The sequence below is a fragment of the Stenella coeruleoalba genome, assembly GCF_951394435.1.
Source record: "Stenella coeruleoalba genome assembly, chromosome: 3".
Classification (NCBI taxonomy): Eukaryota; Metazoa; Chordata; class Mammalia; order Artiodactyla; family Delphinidae; genus Stenella; species Stenella coeruleoalba.
This window is the reverse complement of record NC_137148.1, coordinates 88,351,210-88,373,833: the sequence shown is the minus strand read 5'-3', so window position 1 is coordinate 88,373,833 and position 22,624 is coordinate 88,351,210. Positions and strand designations below refer to the sequence as shown.

The 22,624-nt window shown below is 35.1% G+C and overlaps 1 protein-coding gene across 9 annotated transcripts in view; it reads right to left on the bottom strand.

Annotated features, from left to right (window-relative positions):
* Positions 1–22,624, bottom strand: part of FER (FER tyrosine kinase) — a 463,302-nt gene that overhangs the window by 382,437 nt on the left and 58,241 nt on the right. For 8 of the 9 annotated variants that reach the window (XR_013827559.1, XM_079916621.1, XM_079916628.1 and 5 more), the window contains one exon: positions 5,272–5,445. The exons of the other annotated variant lie outside the window; for it this stretch is intronic. Coding sequence is in view for 7 of the 8 variants with exons in the window: in XM_079916621.1 (XP_079772747.1) it covers positions 5,272–5,445 (174 nt within the window). In the remaining variant the exon portion in view is untranslated. The remainder of the gene's footprint in view (positions 1–5,271; positions 5,446–22,624) is intronic. 9 annotated transcript variants of the gene reach the window in all.

The window sequence follows — 22,624 nt, the reverse complement described above, 5'->3', positions numbered from 1 at the left end:
AATGAACATTGTGGTAAATGATTTTTTTTTTTTTTTTTTTTTTGCGGTACACAGGCCTCTCACTGCTGTGGCCTCTCTCATTGCAGAGCACAGGCTCCAGACGCACAGGCTCAGCGGCCATGGCTCCCGGGCCCAGCCACTCCATGGCATGTGGGATCCTCCTGGACTGGGGCACGAACCCGTGTCCCCTGCATCGGCAGGCAGACTCTCAACCACTGTGCCACCCGGGAAGCCCTAAATGACTCTTTTTGAATTAGGACATAGAGTTTTTAAAAAGTAGTCCATCATTATCCTTTTAATATCCATGGGATATGTACCTTTCACTTCTGATATTAGTAATTTGTACTCACACTGGGTTTTTGTTAGCCTGGCTAGAGGCTTACTGATTTTATTCTTCTCAAAGAACCAGATTTTGGTTTTGTTGACTTTATTAGTTTCATATTTTCATTGAGTTCTGCTCTAATTTTCATTATTTCTTTTCTTCTGTGTACTTTGGATTCAATTTGCTCTTCTTTTTCTACTGTCCTAAGGTGGAAGCTCAGATGATAGATTTTAGATCTTTCTTCTTTTCCAACAAATGCATTAAATGCTATAAATTTCCTTCTAAGCACTGCTTTTGTTGTGTCCCACAAATTTTGATAAGTTTTGTTTTCAGGTTCGTTTCGTTCAAAATATCTTTAAATTTTTCTTGAGATTTCTTCCTTGATCCACATGTTATTTAGAAATGTGCTGTTTAATCTTCAAGTATTTGGGGATTTTCCAGCTATCTTTCTGTTACTGATTTCTAGTTTAATTCCACTGTGGTCTCAGAGAAGACACTGTATCAACTCCATTTTTTAAAATTTGTTAAGGTATGATTTATGACCTAGAATGTGGTCTATCTTGTTGAACCATCCAATGTGAGTTTGAGAAGAATGTGTATTCTCCTGCTGTTGGATGAAGTAGACTATAGATGTTCCTTATATCTAGTTGACTGATGATATTATTAAGTTCAACTCTGTCCTTACTGATTTTCTGCCTGCTGCATCTGTCCATTTCTGATGGGGGGTGGGGAGGGTGCTGAATTCTCCAACTATAATAGTGGTTCATCCATTTCTCCTTACAATTCTAACACTTTTTGTGGTTCTATCAGTATTTTGATGCTATGTTGTTAGGCACATATATGTTAAGGATTACAGTGTCTTCCTGGAGAACTAACCCCTTCAACATTATGTAATTCCCCTCTTTATCCCTGATAAATTTCTTTACTTTGAAGTCTGTCCTGTCTGCAATTAATATAGCTACTCCCACTTTCTTTTGATTAGGGTTAGTATGGTATATCTTTCTCCATCCATTTACTATTAATCTATATGTGTCTTTATATATAAAGTGGTTTTCTTGTAGACAACATACAGTTGTGTTTTGTTTTTTTATCCAGTCTGACAATATCTGTCTTTTAATTGGTTCATTAAGACCACTGACCTTCAAAGTAATTATTGATATACTTGGATTAGTATCTACCATATTTGTCACTGTTTCCTATTTGTTACCCTTATTAGTTGTTCCAATTTTTGTCTTCCACTATTTTTCTGTCTTTGTGGTTTTAATTGAGTACTTTATGTGATTCTATTCTCTATCATTTCTTAGCATACTAGGTATACTTTTTTTTGCTTTTTTTAGTGGCTGCCCTAGAGTTTGCAACATACATTTATAACTAATCCACTCCTACTTTCAAATAACACTATACCACTTCATGCATAGTGTAAATACCTTACAATAACAAAATAATCCTAATTCCTCCTTCCCATCCCAAGTATTATGGCTGTCTTTCATTTCACTTATATATAAGCATACATAAAAATATGTACACACACACAGGATATATACATGAGTGTACATAATCAAATACATTGTTGCTATTATCGTTTTCAATAAACCATTATCCATTAAATCAATTAAGAATGAGAAAAATAAAAGTTTTCATTTTATCTTCACTCATTCTTTCCCCAATGCTCTTTCTTTCTCTATGTAGATCCAAGTTTCTGACCTATATCATACTTTCCTTCTCAGTCTATTGGCAACAAATTCCATCAATTTTTGTTTGTCTGACAAAGACTTTATTTCTCCTTCACTTTTGAGGGATATTTTCACAGGGTTCAGAATTCTAGGTTTATGAGGGGTTTTTTCATCATTCATTCTGCTTGGTGTTCTCTGAGCTTCCTGGATCTGTCATTTGGTGTCTGACATTAATTTCGGGAAATTCTCAGTCATTATTGTTTCAAAAATTTCTTCTATTCCTCAGTCCCTTTCTTCTCCTTCCCATTATATGTATGTTACACCTTTTGTAGTGGTCCCAAAATTCTTGACTATGCTGTTTACTTTTTTTTTCAGTCTTTGTTCTCTTTGCTTTTCACTTTTAGAGATTTCTATTGACATAAACTCAAGTTCAGAGATTCTTTCTTCAGTTGTGTTCAGTCTCCTAATAAGCCCATCAAAGTCATTCTTCATTTCTGTCATAATGTTACTGAACTCTAGAATCTCTTCTTGGTCCTTGCTTAGGATTTCTATCTTTCTGCTTACATTGCCCGTCTGTTCTTGTATGCTGTCTACTTTACTCATTAGAGCTCTTAGCACATTATTAATAGTTGCTTTAAATTCCCAGTCTGATAATTCCAAGATCCCTGTCATGTCTGGTTCTGATGCTTGCTCTGTCTCTTCCAATTGTGTTTCCTGCCTCTTGGTATGCCTTGTCTCTTTCTTCTTGATTGTCAGGTATAATGTACTGGGTAAAAGGAACTGAGGTAAACAGGACTGTACTAATGTGGTGCTAAGTTGGCAAGGAAGGAGAAGCATTTTATAGCCCTCTGATTAGGTCTTGGTCTTTCACTGAGACTGCACCTCTGGACCATGAACTTCACATGTACTTCTCAGTCCCCACCCCACCTTACATGGGACAGGATGGCTAGAGTGAGCTGGAGTTGGGTACTTCCCTTCCCCCAGGTCAGTTAGGTTCTGGCTAAACAGTTTGTCCTGACGACAGACCTTGTTAAAAACAGAATGTTCTAGCATATGTCAAAATTATTCCTTTTCCTCTGCCACTACCAGGATCATGAGATTTTTTTTGTTTCCTATATTCTCTGTGAGAACCTCATAGGGATTTGGGAGGTAAAATTCACAAGTGTGAAGGCCCCTCAATGAGTGGGTCCTCCTGGAGTTTGTAACCCTCAGAAATGTCCACACTGAACTTCCAGAATTTGTCAGTTACAGTTCAGGTTTTTCTACAACCAACAATGGTTCCCAAGACTGCTGCTGTTCTGATAAGTTGCGATTCTCTGTATTTGCTTGTCAGTCTCTCCAATTGGTGGGGGGGTGGGGGGGGGCAGTCATCTGCTCTGTGACCTACTTTCTCTAACGGATATAAGAAAGAGTTGTTGATTTTTCAGTTTGTTCAGCTTTTTACTTGTTGTTAGGATGGAGGGACAACTTCCAAACTTCTTACATGCTGGTCTGGAAACTAGAAGTCTTAACTTTTGAACTTGCTAAACAACCAATTCACTATTCAGCAAACGCAATTTTTTAGGGGGTGGGGGGGCTATGTTGGGTCTTCATTGCTGCACGCAGGCTTTCTCTAGTTGTGTCCAGAGGGGACTACTCTTTGTTGCAGTGCACTGGTTTCCCATTGTGGTGGCTTCTCTAGTTGCAGAGCACGGGCTCTAGGCACGCAGGCTTCAGTAGCAGCACGCAGGCTCGGTAGTTGTGGCTCACGGGCTCTAGAGCACAGGCTCAGTAGTTGTGGCACATGGGCTTAGCTGCTCCGTGGCATGTGGGATCTTCCCGGACCAGGGATCGAACCTGTGCCCCTGCATTGGCAGGCAGCTTCTAAACCACTGCACCACCAGGGAAGTCCCAAACAGGCAAATTAATATCAAAAAGCAAGAATTTATCCTACCTTACACCTCATGGCAACCAAATAGTTGATACAGGAAAAATTTTTATTGAAAAACTCCAGCTAACAATTGCATCAGAAATGACAGAAGTAAAATATTGCCATTTTACAAAGTCCACTGAGCTAATGGATCTAAGCGGTGAATATGAAGTGTTGCTAAAACTATTAGGGGAAAGGCTGAAAAGAAACTTTTTTAATAGATTGAGCAGGCTGGCAACACTGGAACCTATTAGTCAAGTTTAACATCAGAAGAAGATAAACAAGCAGACATTATATACCTCTTGATATGAAACAACAGGAAGTCTATACCAGCACCTATGATGTATTCTTGCCCAAAATAAACAGCCAAAATCTTATCAAGTCTCTAGATCTAACTTCCAGTTTGCAAGAAAATAGGAGGATGAAGGAATATGTGAAACTGCATCACAAGCTGCTAACAGGAAAATCCAAAATGAAGGAATTAAATGCTATAGAATAAACTACCCAGTTTCTCCCACAAATAAATGGCATTTTAAAAGTGGGGTGGTGAGGGGAACCTAGAGATTAAGAGATTATTCAAATGCAACATATGAGCCAGGTTTGGATCATGATTCAAATGAAACAACTGTAAAAAAACATTTAACAATCATTTGAGCATAGTCAGGATAATTAATAATATTAAGGAATTATTGTTATTTTAGGTGGTTAATGATAACATAGTTTTTTTAAAAAGAGTACTTATTTTAGCAATATATACTAAAATATTTATGGATAAAATAATAACTGGAATTTTCTTTAAAATTATCCAGTGTAGAAGAAAAGTAGGTGAGAGTATAGATGAAAAAAAAAGAAAGAAAATATTGACTATGTGGATGGATAGGTCAATGGGAGTTCATTTAACTATTCTCTCTTCTGTACATTTGCAAATTTTCATAACAAAACCCATTGTAAAAAGTTATCCAGAAGAGACAGACTCTGTGAAAAAAATTTAGAAATATTCCAACTAATTTATTTTGCCTATTTTTATTATATGCATAGAATTAAACGATGCAAATTAATTTTCTAAAAGCCTAAAAGAGCTATTTCAGTGAGTAAAAAATAAAAATTCTAAGTGATAAGAAAGCATTGTATCATCGTTTAATTGGCAGCATTTTTTTCTTTCATGAGAGTATATAAAGTAACAGTATATCTTATAATCAATAATGTTGTACATTCAGTAAAAATAAGATACCACTTATTAGAGACACTGAAATCTATTTCTTGCCAGGAAATGGTGACTAAACAATTTTTTAAGTCAAACAAGATAAAGTATTTCAGTGAATTTAAAAATCAAATTAAAAAAAGAATTCCAGAACGGAAAGACAAACCTTGATCATCTCTGCCTCTATCTGCTGATGAACACCTATATAACTCTTCTTCACCTGCTGCTTGTCTTTGATCATCATGGTGAGCCTGTGTAAGGGCCCAGAATTTAGGTCCTCTGCATGTGTCTTCATTATCCTACTAAGTTGTTCCGTCTGCTGAATCATAAGTAGCCAAGACTTTTTAAAAAATAAGAAATAAAATTAGCACTTGTATTAGAGGTTTCCACTTAGCTGTCTTCAGGAACTTTAAATATTTAGTTTTACACAAATTATTACATTAATATAAAAATGGCAGGTTTCTGGCAATTATGCAAGGAGCTATATGAGTGGTTCATATTTAATATCTTTAAATTCAAGAACAAATGCTTCAAAATTCAGTAATCAGAGACTGCAGAATTCTAGGACAGGATTAAGGGACTCTGAGAAGCCACACTTGCAGTCTTCATTTTACCACTTCTTGTTTGTTTTTCAACACACTGATATATTGCTTCTGCCCAAACCATTCTATTGCCTTAGTAAGGTTAACACTTCCTAATGATCAAATGCAACAGAAATTTACCCATCTTCATTCTTAACCTGTTTCTCTGAGGCATCCGATCCTACTGACTCACTTCTTCCTGAAACCCTCTTTTTTGGTTTCTATGGCTTCTCATCTTCCAACATGCTGGCTTGCCTTCCTCCCTTCCTAAAAATTCCTTCTCAAACTTTATACCTGCTCTTATTTTGCTGTCTATGTCTTAAATACTTGTATTCTCTACATTTCTATCTTATCTCTTTTCTTAATAAATACCATTAGTTCTCAATGAGTTTTCTAGCCCAACACATTGCCTCAATAGCAGACACACATAATGGTGGGTTTGGGACAAGTGGGCATATGGATACTGCTGGAAGAACAAGTCATCTGTTTTTAGACTTTCTACCTTATTAATACTGAAAAAAAATAAAAGGAATGCTCTTCACTACAGGTCTTCAAAATTCTATTCAGAAACAGGTATTGGAGACTTTCCATGGTCAGAGAGGATCCATGGTAAAAATACAAAAAATAGACAAGGTATAGTGTCAGATATTTCACAAGAGTAATTTTCTACACTATTACCTTTGATCTGTGAATGAACAGAATTTCTGTTTCTGTTAGTAGTCCAAAATAATCCTAAATCAAAATTTAATAGGTATCTAAATCAAAAGTATAGACTAAAGGAAGCAAATTCTTAGAACTCACCAGGGTCTAACTTAGTAATCCTGCTTTTTGATACACTGCAATACGTTTTTTTAAAAAAGTAATCTTTGAGGACATTTCTTTAGGGAAAAGGTCATTTTTAGTTGTGAGATGCTATTATGAACATGAAATAAGATAGATGGCCTACGAACTCATCATATTTACTTTCAAATTCAATAACCTCAGTACTAAGATGCTCGATACCACAAAGCCATTTAAAACTAATGTAGCTCCTCCATTAAAATATTAAATTTAACAAAGATGAAAACAAGAAAAACTATACAAATGTGGATTAAAAACATAATTTAAATTGCCCTAGTAATTCTTGTAGCTTTGCCTTTTTCATTTGATATTTTCACTCTAAAAAATACCATGTTAGAAAAACACTGTTATAGCATGTGCAGAATATTAAGACTACCAAAAATAAAGTGAGAGGAATCTGTTTCTTTCTCAAAAAACAAATATTCTCTATCTTCAAAAAGCAAATACTCTCTAAGTGCTTTGTAGCAATAAATTTTTGTGATTCTATGTAGGAGTCCTTGCAGCCTAGGGAGAAGCCTTCTTAGAAGCTAACATTAAAGATCACACAACTAGGTCAGATTGCCCTTCACCTCCCAGGAGGGCACATCTCATCCTGTCTAATAGCCCTGTTCACTGCAGTCACTGTGCAAAGTCAAAACCTCCCAAGGTATATATTATCACCCCAACTGTCAACCCCATATTGCCCTCAATATCTCCTATTCTGACCCAGGACACTATCTATAGAATCCTGTACTCTCAAGAACTCTTGCTCTATGATTAGAAAACTCCTTATACTTCTTATCAGAACTTTCCACTTGTCTTCTATCTGTAACAAAAACCTGGCTTGATCCTACTAAAAACAACCTAATACTGCTAATAAATATGCCCTCTCTTCCTAGAAGTCTCTGTTCTTCTGAAGCTCAAGTCACCCTTGCACATGAACAATCCATCAGAAACTCCTTCTGATTCTCCCTCCAAAGTCTACCACAAATCTACCCACTTCTCTTCATATTCACTGCCACCCCTTTTGGAAGATATGATTATCTCTGGCTTAGACTGTTGCAGCACCTCCTAATTGGTGTCCTCTCTTCTACTCATGCTCCTTTCCAAACCATTCTCCTTAAAGTAGCAAAAGAAATTGTCATCTCCTGCATAAAATCCTACACTGGCTTTCCTTTTCATTTAAAGAAAAATCCAAACTTCCTTCTAAGACCTATAGTGTCTCAGATTATGTGTCCTCTGTCTATCCTTTCAACTTCTGTTTTTGCCATTATCTACCCTGCTAAATAACTTCTAGTAGCACTGGTCTTCCTTTAATTTCCTAAACATTCTCTCTTCCTGGGAGCTCATCCTCTCTTTCACATAGCAAGATCCACCTCTTCCTTTAGGAATCAGCTAAATCTCATGTAGGTCTAATGCTTGCTATTCTTTATCTTAGCACTTAAAACAACTATTTATTTGTATGTATACCATTTTTTTTAATGTCTCCCCAACTACAGTGGAAGCTCCATAAGGGTAGTACTGTGTCTCTGTGTTCACTATTTTAGGTATTCACTGTGATGCCTAAAATAATAGCTACTAAATATTCTTTGAAAGAAGGAAGGGTGAGAGGGAGGGAAAGAGGAACAAATGTAGAATAAAACCATTAAGTGAAAATATGCCATTAAAAGATTTTTTTAATTGTTTCAAACTGGAATTAGATAGCATAGAACAATGCCAATTATGATAGGGAAGGAAAATTAACAAGTCTATCTTCAACTGATAAAACAACAGAGGGATTAGAGCAGCACACAATGCAATAAGAAGCACTGGCCTAAAAGGAATGAGTGAGTGTGCAAGAAAATGTTTGGGTGGTGTATAACTTGAATTAGACGCATGGCTGGAATATTTCTTAAAAAGAGAGATGAGTAAAACGTTAACAGATGCTTAATAAACAAAGAGAAAAGATGCATTTCAACATTTATAATTAAACTGATATAGCACTTTGCAGATATGGCTCTTTAGTTCAGGCATAGCAGTGGCCAAAGCATAGATAAATTATTTGTTGATTAGGATAATTTGTGGAAGATAATTCCTTATCTGCAGACCATCTCATCTGCAGACCATCTGCAGACATTCAAATTGCTTTATTACCCAGAATCCTGCTTAAGGGATTAATAATGTTCCTCATAATGGAATTTTACCAGTAGTCAGAGTCACTGATGCTGAAAGCTATAGACAGGTTAAGAAATAATAAAAAGTGAAACTATCTGAAGTTAATTTTAGAAAAATCTAATCACAGGCAAAGAATATTAATACAATTTGAAAATAAAACCATTGTGGTTAAGTTTACAAAATAGAAAAAAAGTATCTTAACTTCTGAGAGAAGAGCTACAAAAATGTGAAAGTAGGAATAACTTAACTATAATAAACTAGACAAAAATCCCAAAGGATATTAACAAAATCAGGAGTGAGCAATGGATAAGAAGTATGCTCATTTCCTCACCTTTCATACATAAGAGTCAATAGACAGCTTTAGTTATAAAATTTGTAAATAAAGAGATACAGATTTAAGCTTATAATTTTTAAGTTTCAAAAGTTAAACAAGTGAATGTTTAGAAAAAAACAGACTATATAGACCTTCTGAATTACAAAAATAATTTTTAAAGAAAGTTAACATTGTCCACTAGAAAAAGAAAACAAAAGAAACTTAAAATGATTAAAATTAAAAATAAGCTGCAAAATAAAAATTATACTAAACACATCTGTTAAATATTATATGTCAACTTTATGTGTTAAACATCTATGAAAAGGAAAACATTATCAAATCAGAGGGGAAAAAACTTCACTATACACAAAATGAGAAACATCAGTAAAATAAAATAACATGTAACAACAACAGAAAAGATAGGGAAACCCCTCCCCCAGAAAAATATGAACAGTAAGATACAGCAGTCATTATATTCAAATGATAAAAAACTGAATTCTAGACACAAAATATAAAACAAAGAAGGGCACAGTATGTTGCCAAAGAATATCACTCAGAATGAATATATAACTGTTGTGATTCTTTTCATTCCAGAAAACAGTACATCCAAACAGGAAGCAAAAATGGTGGAAAATGCAATGAGAAATCAAAAGTAGTAGGAGAATTAAATATACTCATCTCTACCTGTGAGAGACTAGACTAAAAAAAAATAATAATACAGAGTACCTGAATAAGTAATTTAATAATGAATATGTTTGACCTATCATCATATATAAAACTCTATATACTACAGGTCTAAAAACACCTATTTTAAAAGAATATTTTTAAAAATTAGATAATATTGGGCTATAAGAAATTTCATAAATTTCCTCAAAAATAGAAATAGTGCATACTAACCACACTATCTAGCCTCTTTCAAATAAAGGAAAAAATCCTTATCAGAATTTTTTAAAGGAAAAAAATCAAATCATTCCTAAAAAATGCATAGGCCAAAAAAGTTAAGTTTTTAAACTAAAAGAAGACCTAGAAATAGCAGTAAATAAAACACTGACCATCAAGCTCCATGATACACAGTTCAATATGCTCAGATTCACAAACTTTACACTATTTCTAAGTAAGAAAATTTTTAAATAAATTTATTAAAATACAATTTTAGAAGTTAGAAAAGGAAGAACAATATAAAACCAAGGAAAGTACAAAGAAGGAATTGAAAAGAAAAAATGAAAAATATTTATTAATTAGACAAAAATAAAAATAGAAAAAATGTTGACAGCATTAAAAAGGAGAGCTTAACAATAACAAAGGAAGTAACAAAGGAAATAAAGTATATAAAATCGACACTTAGAACTAACCATAAATTAAGACAAAATTGCAAAAACTGAGAGAAGCATCTGAAAATAAATGAAGTAGCTTTTTTTTCTTTTAAAGAGAAATGCAAATTAGCAAAATTGACATTCCAAGAGACTGCATACAGATCATTCCATTTTTTGCTCACAGGTACATTCCCAGCCCTTTACCTGCTGGGACCTGATCTCTGCAAACTGTATTTCCCAGGCTCTCCCTTGCTAACTGGCTTTTGGCTTTATTGGGCAATGGGAGGTACTGGCACAAGGCTGAAGGGCAGGAAGAAGGGAGAAGCCAGGATATATTTCTCTCTCCCTCTCAGATTCTTTCTTTCCTCTGTCTCTCTGCTTGTAATAAGCCCTCCTCCTCCTTTTGTGGCTTCCAGATGGTAGAGGCGCCACATAGTTACTAATGTCTGAAGTGCCTTATCTTTCTCTGTTTGCTCTCAGCTCTTCTAAAACTTTTGAACACATTTACCCCAATTAAATCCTATTTATTGAAGTACCTAGTGTAGGTTCTGTTTTCCTGACTGAATCCTAACTTTTACAGATAGGAAATTCAAAGAGACGAATAACCATGGAATACATGGTTATCATAAATCAATTATCAATAAAATACCTCTAATAAAGTACAAAGCTCAAACATTTTTTCCTAATGAATAATTTCAAACCTTTATGAATCAGATGCCTTTGGTATTATCTAAGTTGTTTCTAAGAATGGAGACTGAAAACAAAGTTCCTAAAATCACCATAACACAGATAACAAAAAATGATGAAGATACTACAAAATTAAATTCATTTATAAATACCAATGCAAAAGTCTTAAGTAAAATATTAATTGCGCAAAATTGCCCATTAAAAGAAAAACATCTCATAATCAGTTTGGGAACATTTCAAAAATGAATATTTAATAGTTAAACATAGAAGTATTCCCATATAAGTCAAACACAAACCAAGCTGTTTAATATCAGCAATGTTATTTAACATTATTTCTGAGATGCCTCTGAAGATAATGATTTGAAAGGAAAAGGCTTACCCTTTCTAATAATAAAAAAATACAAATGAAGCCATTTGAAATTATTTTTCATGTATCAGATTGACAAAATTAAATAAAACAACCACACACTGTAGGTAAGTGTATATGGGAACAGGCTCTCTAATGCACTGTTAGTGGAAATGTAAATTATTGAAAAACAAATTTGGTAATAGCTACTAAAATTCTAAGTGGGCAAACTTTATACCCAGAAATTCTACTTCTTAGAATTTATCTCACAAAAAATATTTTCACAAGAATTCAGATTTTATTTATAAGGATATTTATCACAATCTTAAGAGCAAAAAGAGTTCAATTTAAAAAACTGAAGAAATGAATTATAAAATGATATGCAGCTATTAAAAAAAGTAAAGTAACTGCAAGTGAAATGATACAGAGAAAGCCCAGAATACATAACTAAGTAAAAAAGCCAAACTTCAGAACACTTTATAGAGTACAAAGTTATTTCTGTAAGTGAAATAAATGTCTTGTGTGGGCATATGCATTAAAAAAAAATACAGAGAAGAAAATTAGGATGACTATACATGAAATGTGGAAAAGATAACAAATTATTTTTTTCTCCTCAAACCTGAAATGCCTTGTAAAAATGTAAATATTAGAACTAATCCAAAACAAAATTATTTCTCAATTCCATCCACTCAATTCCAACTCAAATTCCATCCACAAGCTGCTCAAAATACATACACACTGTGACCTAACACCACGATAGCACTTCTAAACATAGGGCTTACTAAAATACGAAACACCAGCCTTTACTATATCACTCCAAATTTAGGACAGATGCTTCCATGTAATTAAATTGCAGCTCTCATATGGAACAGGGAACAATCATCACACTACAAGCCAAAACTATATCTAAAATAAAATAATACAGAACAAGATGAGTTATTTTTTAATCATTACGTGATAGTGTGAAAAATATAAAACAATATCTACTCAAAGGTAGTAGGAAATATTAGCAGCTCCTCCATAAAGTGGTAAAAATTCACTAGTTTAACTTACTTTGGGGAAATAGTCTAAATTAATTTTTAAAAATTAAATGTTAGAATTTTCCACAGAAAATAATTTATTCCATTCAGGTATATATAATAGCAACAGGTATGAAATGTAAAGATCCTATCACACTGCTTATATTTCCATATATTAGTAATTGTAATTAACAAATTAATTATGCATATTATCAGGTACTCAGAAATGAGATGAAGGAAACAAGAAAACACTGGTTTTCTTGATTGACTGATTGATTCCTTTGTACCAGGAACAATGTTAGAAAGAGGAGATAAAATAACCAGCAAAGTAAAGGACCTCTTCTGACCATGACATACTTTACTAACTGGAATCAAACTCATCTTCCCATTGAAAACAACTAGAAAATGGGGCATCATGTATGACACTCTTTTCATATATTGGACAGCAGGCAGCACAGGGCTGGAATCCCAAAGAGAAGTGAAAGGCCTAAAACTGCCCCAGTTGTCTTCCTGGAGTTATTTTCTTAAGGGAAGTACAGGGAGAAAATCAGAGATAAACAGACTTAGAAGTCATAGTAAAAAGTTTGATATATACCAATTACAATGCCCAATCAGAAATTTTAGGCAGGGGACTTGGCCATTACAGGAGTTAAATTAAAAGGTCAAGAAGAAAACTCTCTGGGCCTCACATAGCTTATACTTGTTTACATTTTTTTATTAAAATAATAATGCAAACCCTCATCTGATCTGAATTATCTTAAATTCTAAATATGTAGTCTGATTTCTTAAGTGCTAATTACGTCTTCCCAGAAGAAAAATAAAATGCTACTGGGAAAATCTTTAAAAATAAGATCAGCCAAGATGGAGTAACAGGGACCAAATTTACCCTTCTACCTGAAACAAGCAAAAAATGTACAAAAGATACGGAACAACAGTGTTCAAGACACTGTTTATCAGCCAAAGAAGAACAGTGATCACCAAGAAAAGGAAACAAACAAGGTGAGCCCTACAATTGCCCTGACCTACTGACTTGAGAGACTGCAGCACAGGAAGGAGAAACTGAAGGAGACACCAGCAGAATTCCTGGGGTGAGGAGACAAAGCTGAGAGTCAGGAAAGAGCAAGGCAACTAGAGTTCATGGGACAGACTACTGGAGAGGACAGAGGTACACAGAGAGAAGCCCAGAGATCTGCAGTGAGCCCCGCTCCATCCAGGATTCAGCACAACACTGATCAGTGCATGCCCGGGAGAAAACTACAGGAGCTGGGCAAAGAACTGGCTGAAAAGACTAAAGGGAACAGGACCTGGTGCTCACCCATGGTTGGGAATACTGCCCGTTCCCACCAGCCACACGGAAAAACTCAAAATTTATGGGGCATGGGGTAGAATACTCAAAAAAGTTTTACCGTCCTAGTGGGGAGTAATTAGCCCTGGAGTTAACACTGTTCTGGTCCTGCCTAACAAATCTTAAACTCAGAATCCAAAAGATCAAACTCTTTCCAAGTAACGTAACTGTGTCCCCAAACAAAACTCAACAACACATAGCAACACAAACTATCAAAAATGAAGCAGAGAGAAAAAAAAAAATTTTTTTAATAAACAGAGTATCACTGAACTTTAGGACTTTTAGAGATCTAATATGTGTATAATTAGAAACATCATAGGAGACAGAGAGGAATAGGAAAAGTATTTGAAGAAATAATGGCTGAAAATATTCAAAACTTGATGAAAATGAAAAATCCACAGATTCAAGAAGCTCAATAAATCCCAGCACAAGAAGCATGAAAACAAACAAACAAAAAAAAAAACCCCACACTATCAGTACCGTATCTGAGTCAAACAGCCTTCCAACATTCAAATGTTTTATAATGATAATATAATAGTTTTCACAAACTGATTACATATATGAAACCCATCAATTCTATAACTCATTTTGATGAGTTTCTGGATAACTTATTTTTTTCTTACAGCATTTAAAATTTCCTCCCCTGTAAATATAGCAGGAATTGACTAGTCTCCTCTGCATGGTTTATATCCCAGTATCCAGAAATCTCTACAGGTATGATCTCATCTGGTGGAGATTTGCAAAGAACCAAAGGACTGAGTTTACTTAGTGAGTGAGCAAGAAATGGATCATCTGAGTTAAATATGTCCTTTAATTTCAGGGGATTTCGGCTTCTCTAATTAAGCCTTTCTAACAATGAAACGGTTGAGGGACTTCCCTCGTGGCACAGTGGTTAAGAATCTGCCTGCCCATGCAGGGGATATGGGTTCAATCCCTGGTCCGGGAAGATCCCACATGCTGCAGAGCAACTAAGCCTGTGCGCCACAACTACTGAGCCTGTGCTCTAGAACTGAGCCTGCGTGCCACAACTACTGAAGCCCCCACGCCTAGAACCCGTGCTCTGCAACAAGAGAAGCCACCGCAATGAGAAGCCCACACACCGCAACAAAGAGAAGCCCCTGCTTGCCACAACTAAAGAAAGCCCGTGCACAGCAATGAAGACCCAATGCAGCCAAAAATAAATAAATTAAAAATAAATTTATTAAAAAAGAAAGAAAGGGTTGAAACTTTTTAGACCCTGTTATTCAAGTACTATAAATTCTCATATTATCAAACACTAACATCACAATCAAAACAAATCCTGAATAAAAATACTATGTAGACAAAAAAAATGACTAAATATTTTTAAATAAAATAGAATCAAAATAATCAACATAATCAAAGTCAATATCTGGGTTCTAAAGAGTGGTACCAAATATGCTGAGCCACATCATCTCAGTCATTGCCCAATCTCAGCAGTAAGAAGAAAGCCATTATGACTACCAGAATATTGCTACTGCTACCAAAAAAGTGTAAGTCTAAACAGGGACTTCCCTGACAATCTAGTGGTTAAGACTCTGCACTCCCAATGCAGGGGTCACAGGTTCGACCCCTGGTTGGGAAACTAAGATCCCGCATGCCACACAGCATAGCCAAAAAGAAAAAAAAGGGAGGGAGACGCAAGAGGGAGGAGATATGGGGATATATGTATATGTACAGCTGATTCACTTTCGTATAAAGCAGAAACTAACACACCATTGTAAAGCAATTATACTCCAATAAAGATGTTTAAAAAAAAAAAGGTCTAAGCACAGATTCAGACCACGAAGGAAACTATATTACCTTTTCTTTTCTAATAATTTTTCTTCAAATTTTCTAGACTCAGTGCCCCTCAATTGCTTGTGTTCTTCTTGGACTTAAAGGCCACTCTTCTTGTTCTTCTGAGGAACAAAGATAACTGGCCAGAGTCATCTTTGTCCTTCAGAAGTAAATCACATAAGCTCAGCAGTCTGTCCTACCAAAAGTTACAGGTTGAATTAAAGACCTCCACAGTCTCTTCCAGCTCCAACACCCTGTGGTTGTTCTCTACTTAGCTACTTCCCTCATCATCCTCATAAACTCATTGACCTCTGTTGCTCATGTCCACAGAAGACTGCTTTGTTGATCCAGCTCTAGTGGATCTTTGTTAATACAGGGATGGCCTATTTGAAAATTTTAAAGAAAACAATAAATTACAGTAAGGAGATGTTTGCCTACTTCCCTCTAGTTTCTGGGTAATATTCCTGTTCTCCACCCTGCTGCATCCCACTCCCATTCCCCATCCATGTCCTAGAGAAGTGGTTCTGTTATTCCCTATTTCCTGTATCCCCAAAATTTCCTTGACTGGCTCTTTCAACTCAACATTTTTTACAAAAGCAAAGCCTTTGCCTTCACCAATCCAACCAGTTCTTCCAGCTACTGCTCAATCTTATCTTTTTTGAAAGCCTCTCAAATAGACTTCTGGGGGGAAAAAAAAGTTAAAGCTCTGCATTTGTTTCCAGAAGGTATGAACCAGACTGTAGACTTAGGATACTCCCTTTTGAAGCTCTACCAAAGAAATGCTGTTTTCTTTTCTCATATCCTGTGTAATACAGAACCAAGAGGTGAGTTTGATGTTCTCCATTACTTCTCCCCAACTCCACCCCTATTAAAGCTAACCTTGCTTGTCAAGACGGCCCTTTACTCCTCCTCTCCAACACTGTCTACCTCTGATACACTCATAGGCTTTTTCTTATTCACCCCTTACATCAACAGTCTGAGACACATATCTTCATCTTATAAATGGTGTCGGAGAGATTAAGTAATCTGTCCAAGATCATACAGCTAACGAATGGAAGAGCTCAGCTTCAACCCAAATCTACCTCTTACTGTGCTAGACTGGAAACAACCTAAGAAGTCTGGAGGATACAGAAGCATAGGAACCTAAAGACCCTTGCAATGAAGGACTACTTTGAGAACAACATCTAAGCTAAACTGATGAGAGTACCTTATAAACTGGTTACATATTACATTAATCTGTATTTAGTACTTTATCATTAAATTACAAGCTTAAGAGCTATAGGGAAAAGCCATCTACTCTCTGTAGGCCACCTACTTTGTAGCATGAATAACAAACAGCTAAAGTGAAGAAGTCCTTCTAGGCCAAGATTAATGAGTCATTCTTGATATGACACAGTCTGTTAGAAGAAATGAAGATAAAAAAGAAAGAGGCCTCTCACTGTATTTGAATTTCTAACTAGAATAATGAACCACACTTCAAATCTTCCTAAACAGAACAATTAAGAAATAAATCATCTTCTTACCTAACCAACCCCAATATCACACTGGATAATTAGAAATAGTACCACTTTAACACTGACAGTACACATTTCTTTATGCTCCAGGAAAACAAATGACTGGTTTGGGACTTTAAGTTTTAGAACATTTTTCAGAATGTTAAGTGTTATAGTAAATAACACTAATATTATATCATAACATACTGTTTTTTACATAAAATGCATTATTTCAAAAGATTTTCTGAATTCCTAAATGTGCTTATTTTATGTCTGACTTATTTCACTTAGCATAATGACCTCAAGGTCTATCCATGTTGTTGCAAAAGGCAGGATTTACTTTTTTATGATTGAATAATATTTCATTGCATATATATATACCATATTTTCTTTACCCATTCATCCACTGATGGACACTTAGGTTATTTCCATATCTTGGCTATTATAAATAATGCTGCAATGAACATGGGGGCATACATATCTCTTCAAGATGATAATTTAATTTCCTTCAGATGCATACTCAGAAATGGAATTGCTGGATCATACGGTCATTCTATTTTAATTTTTTGAGGAACCTCCATACTGTTTTCCAAAGTAACTGTACCAAGTTATGACCATTTGTATGTCTTCTTTGGAGAAATGTTTATTCAGATCCTCTGCCCATTTTATAAATGGATTGTTTGGTTTTTTGGTCTTGAGTTGTAAGTTCCTATTTTTTTTTTTGCTGGTTTGTAACATTGTATGTTTCATGTGTACTATATTTCTATTTCTGTATACACTACAGTATGATTTTATATATATAGATATATAGATATAGATATATATCGCATCTTCTTTATCCATTCATCTGTTGGTGGGCACTTAGGTTGTTTCCATATCTTGCCTATTGTAAATAATGCTGTGATAAACAGAGGGGTGCATATATCTTTTAAAATTAGTGTTTTCATATTCTTGTGATAAATACCCAGAAGTGGAACAGCTGAGTCATATGGTAGTTCTAGTCTTAATTTTTTTGAAGAATCTCCATACTGTTTTCCATAGTAGCTGCACCAATTCACATTACCATCAACAGTATACAAAGATTCCCTCTTCTTCACATCCTCTCTAACACTTGTTTCTTGCCTTTTTTGATAATAACCATTCAAACAGGCATGAGATGATACCTAATTATGGTTTTGATGTGCATTTCCTTGATGATTAGTGATATTGAGCATCTTTTCATGTACCCATTGACCATTTATGTGTATTCTTTGGAAAAATGTCTATTATGATCCTCTGCCCATTTTTTAATTAGGTCATTTTTTGTTGTTGTTGAGTTGTATGAGTTCTTTATATATTTTGAATATTAGCCTCTTAATGGGTATATGATTTGCAAATATCTTCTCCCAGTTGGTAGGTTGTCTTTTCATTTTGTTGATGCTTTCCTTTGCAGGGCAGAAGCTTTTTAATTTGATGTAGTCTCATTTGTGTTTTTTGTTTTTTGATTTTTTTTTTTTTTTTTTGCTTTTATTTCCCTTCCCTGAGGAGACACATCCAGAAGGATATGCTAAGACCAATGTCAAAAAGTATACTATGTTTTCTTCTAGGAATTTTATGGTTTCAGGTCTTATATTCAAGTCTTTAATACATTTGGAGTTGATTTTTGTATGTGGTGTAGGATAGTGGTCTAGTTTCATTCTTTTGTATGTGGCTATCCATTTTCCCAACACAATTTATTGAGGAGACTATTCTTTCTCCATTGTATGTTCTTTCCTCCTTTGTCATAAATTAATTATACATATATGTGTGGGTTTATTTCTGGGCTCACAATTCTGTTCCACTGATCTATGTGTCCAATGTTCTGCCAATACAATGCTGTTTTAATTACAATAGCTTTGTGATATAAGTTGAAGTCAGGGAGTGTGATGCCTCCAGTTTTGTTCTCTCTTCTCAGGATTGCTTTAGCTATTCAGGGTCTTTTTGGTTCCATATAAATTTTAGGATTTTTTTGTTCTATTTCTGTGAAAAATGTCCTTGGGAATTTGATAGGTATTACATTGAAGCCACACATTGTTTAATGTAATAGGGACATTTTAACAATCTTAATTTTTCCAGTCCATGAGCATAGAATATCCTGCCATTTCTTTGTGTCATCTTTAATTTTTTTCAACGTCTTATAATTTTCAGTGTACGTCTTTCACATCCTTGGAAAAATTTATTCCTTGGTATTTTATTCTTTTTGTTTCACTTGTAAATGGTATTCTTTTCTCAATTTCTCATTCTGCTAGTTTGTTGTTAGTATATAGGAACACAAAAGATTTTTGTTTTATATTAATTTTGTACCCAGCAACTTTATTGTACTCATTGACTATTTCTAATAGTTTTTTGATGGAGTCTTTAGGGTTTTCTATATATAACATCACGAAATTTGCAAATAGTGATGGATTTACTTCTTCCTTTCCAATTTGGATGCTTTTTATTTCTTTTTCTTGCCTGATTGCTGTGGGTTGGACTTCCAATACTTTGTTGAATAAAAGTATGAGAGTGGGCATCATCATCTTGTTTCTGATCTTAGAGGGATTTGCTTTCAATTTTTCACCTTTGAATATGATGTTAGCTGTGAATTTGTCATATATGTCCTTTACTATATTGCCGTACATTCCTTCTATACATATTTTATTGAGAGTTTTTATCATAAATGGGTTCTGAGTCTCGTCAAATGCTTTTTCTGCACCAATTGAGATGATCATATGATTTTTATCCTTCATTTTATTAATGTGGTGAATCACATTGATTGAATTGTGGATGTCAAACCATACTTGCATCCCTGGAATAAATCATACTTGAATCCCTGGAATAAATCATACTAGATTATGGTGTATGATCCTTTTAATGTACATCTGTCCCTCAGTATCCAAGGGGGATTGGTTCCAGGATTTGCCACAGACACCAAAACCTGCTTGATACTCAAGTACCACAGTTGGCCCTCCATATCCATGGTTCCACACCAGTGGATTCAACCAAACACATACCATATAGTGCTGTATTTACTACAGAAAAAAAAACCCATGTATAAGTGGACCTCTGAGTTCAAAACCTGCATTGTTCAAGGATCAGCTGTATTGTTTATTTGGTTTACTAATATTTTGTTTAGGAATTTTGCAAGTATGTTCATCAGAGATAATGCCCTGTAATTTTCTTTTTTTGTGTTGTCCTTGTCTGGTTTTGGCATCTGAGTAATGTTGGCCTCATAAAATGAGTTGAGGCATTCCCTCCTCTTCAATTTTTTAGAAGAATTTGAGAAGGACAGTTATTAAATTTTCTTTGAATCTTCAGTGAAGCCGTCTGGTTCTGGACTTTGTTTTGGGGGACTTTTTTTTTTTTTTTTGCGGCATGCGGGCCTCTCACTGTTGTGGCCTCTCCTATTGCAGAGCACAGGCTCCAGACGCACAGGCTCAGTGGCCATGGCTCACAGGCCCAGCCACTCCATGGCATGTGGGATCTTCGCGGACTGGGGCACAAACCCGTGTCCCCTGCATCAGCAGGCGGATTCTCAACCACTGCGCCACCAGGGAAGCCGGTGATATTTTTGATTACTGTTTCAATCTCCTATTGATCAGTCTATTCAGATCTTCTATTTCTTTGTGATTCAGTCTTGGAAGATTGTATGGTATGATTGAAATTTTTATCCATTTCTTCTAGGTTGTCCAACTTGTTGGTGTATGGCAGTTTATAATATTCTCTCATAATCCTTTGTATTTCTATGGTATCCACTGCTATTTCTCCTCTTTCGTTTCTGATTTTATTTACCAGAGCCTTCTCTCTTTTTTCCTAGTGAGTCTAGCTAAAGGTTTGTCAATATTGTTTACTTTTTCAAAGAACAAGATCTTAGTTTAATTGATCTTTTCTATTTTCTTTTTAGTCTGTACTTCATTTACTTCTGCTCTGATCTTTATTTCCTTCCTTCTACTGACTTTGGACTGTGTTTTTTCTTCTTTTTCTAGTTCCTTTACATGTAAGGTTAGATTGTTTGAGATTTTTCTTGTGCCTTGAAGCAGGCCTGTATTGCTATAAACTTCCACTTAGTACTGCGCTTTTGGCAAAATCCATAGATTTTTGGTGTGTCTTATTTGAATTTTATTTGTCACCAGGTATTTTTTTATTTCTCCTTTGATTTCTTCATTGATCCAATAGTTACTCAGGAACATGCTGTTTAATCTCCACATATCTGTCATTTTTCCATCTTTCTTCTTGTAATTGATCTCTAGTTTCTTTCATACCACTGTTATTAGAAAGATGCTTGATATGATTTCAATCTCCTTAAATTTATTGAGACTGTTTGTGCCCAACATATGGTCTATCCTTGAGAGTGTTTCATGTGCACTCAAGAAGAATATGCATTTTGCTGCTTTGGGATGGAATGTTTTATATAAATCTAACAACTCCATCTGATCTAAAGTTTCATTTAAGGCTGCTGTTTCCTTGTGGACTTTTTGTCTTGATGATCTATTCATTGATGTAATTGGGTGTTAAAGGCCCCCACTATCATGTATCACTGTCAATTTCTCCCTTTAAGTCTGTTAATAATTGCTTTATATATTTTGGTGCTCCTATGTCAGGTGCATATATATTAATAACTGTTATGTCTTCTTGATGAGTTGCCCCCTTTATTATTATACAATGTCCATCTTTGTCTCGTTACTGTATTTTGTCTGATATGAGTATGGTGACACTCACTGTCTTTTGGCTGCCATTTGCTTGAAGTAGCTTCTTCCATCCCTTCGCTTTGAGCCTATGTTTGTCTTTAGAGTTGAGATGAGTCTCCTGGAGGCACCATATTGTTGGGTTATTTTGTAATCCAACCAGCCATAATGTGACTTTTTATTCAATCTATTTAATTGAGGGTGATTATTAATAAATGAGTACTCAGTACTGCCATTTTATCTTTTGTTTTCTGGTTGCTCTATATTTCCATTGTTTCTTTTTCCTTGTGTTTCTATCTGCCATTTTAGTTTGATGGTTTTCCATGAGATTTTTCTCAGTTTCCTTTTTTTTAATGTTTCATGTCTCTGCTCTAAATTTGTTTTGTGGTTACCATGAGGCTTGTATAAAATATCTCATAGATAAAATTGTCCTTTTTTCTGCTGGATAGCATCTTATCTTCATCTGCTTACAGAGGTTCCATCCTTTTCCTCTTCTAATTTTATATTTTTGTTGTCTCAAATCATCCCTTTTATGTTGTGAGTTCGTTACCAAATTGAAGTAGCCATAATTTTTTTTTTTTTTTTTGCCGTATGCAGGCCTCTCACTGTTGTGGCCTCTCCTGTTGCGGAGCACAGGCTCTGGATGCACAGGCTCAGCGGCCATGGCTCACAGGCCTAGCCGCTCCGCAGCATGTGGGATCCTCCCAGACTGGGGCATGAACCCGTGTCCCCTGCATCGGCAGGTGGACTCTCAACCACTGCCCCACCAGGGAAGCCCAATTTTTTTTTTTTTTTTTTACTGTTTTTTCCCTCTAACCTTTATCCAATAATCAAGTGTTTAACAACCTATTCTGATATAGGGTTGCAATTTCCTGATTCTGTCTATTTATTACCTTAGTCATAGTTTTGTGCACTTCTGCTTTTTTTTTTCTTGAGGAGAAGACCAGAAAAGTCAACATCTCTTATAAAG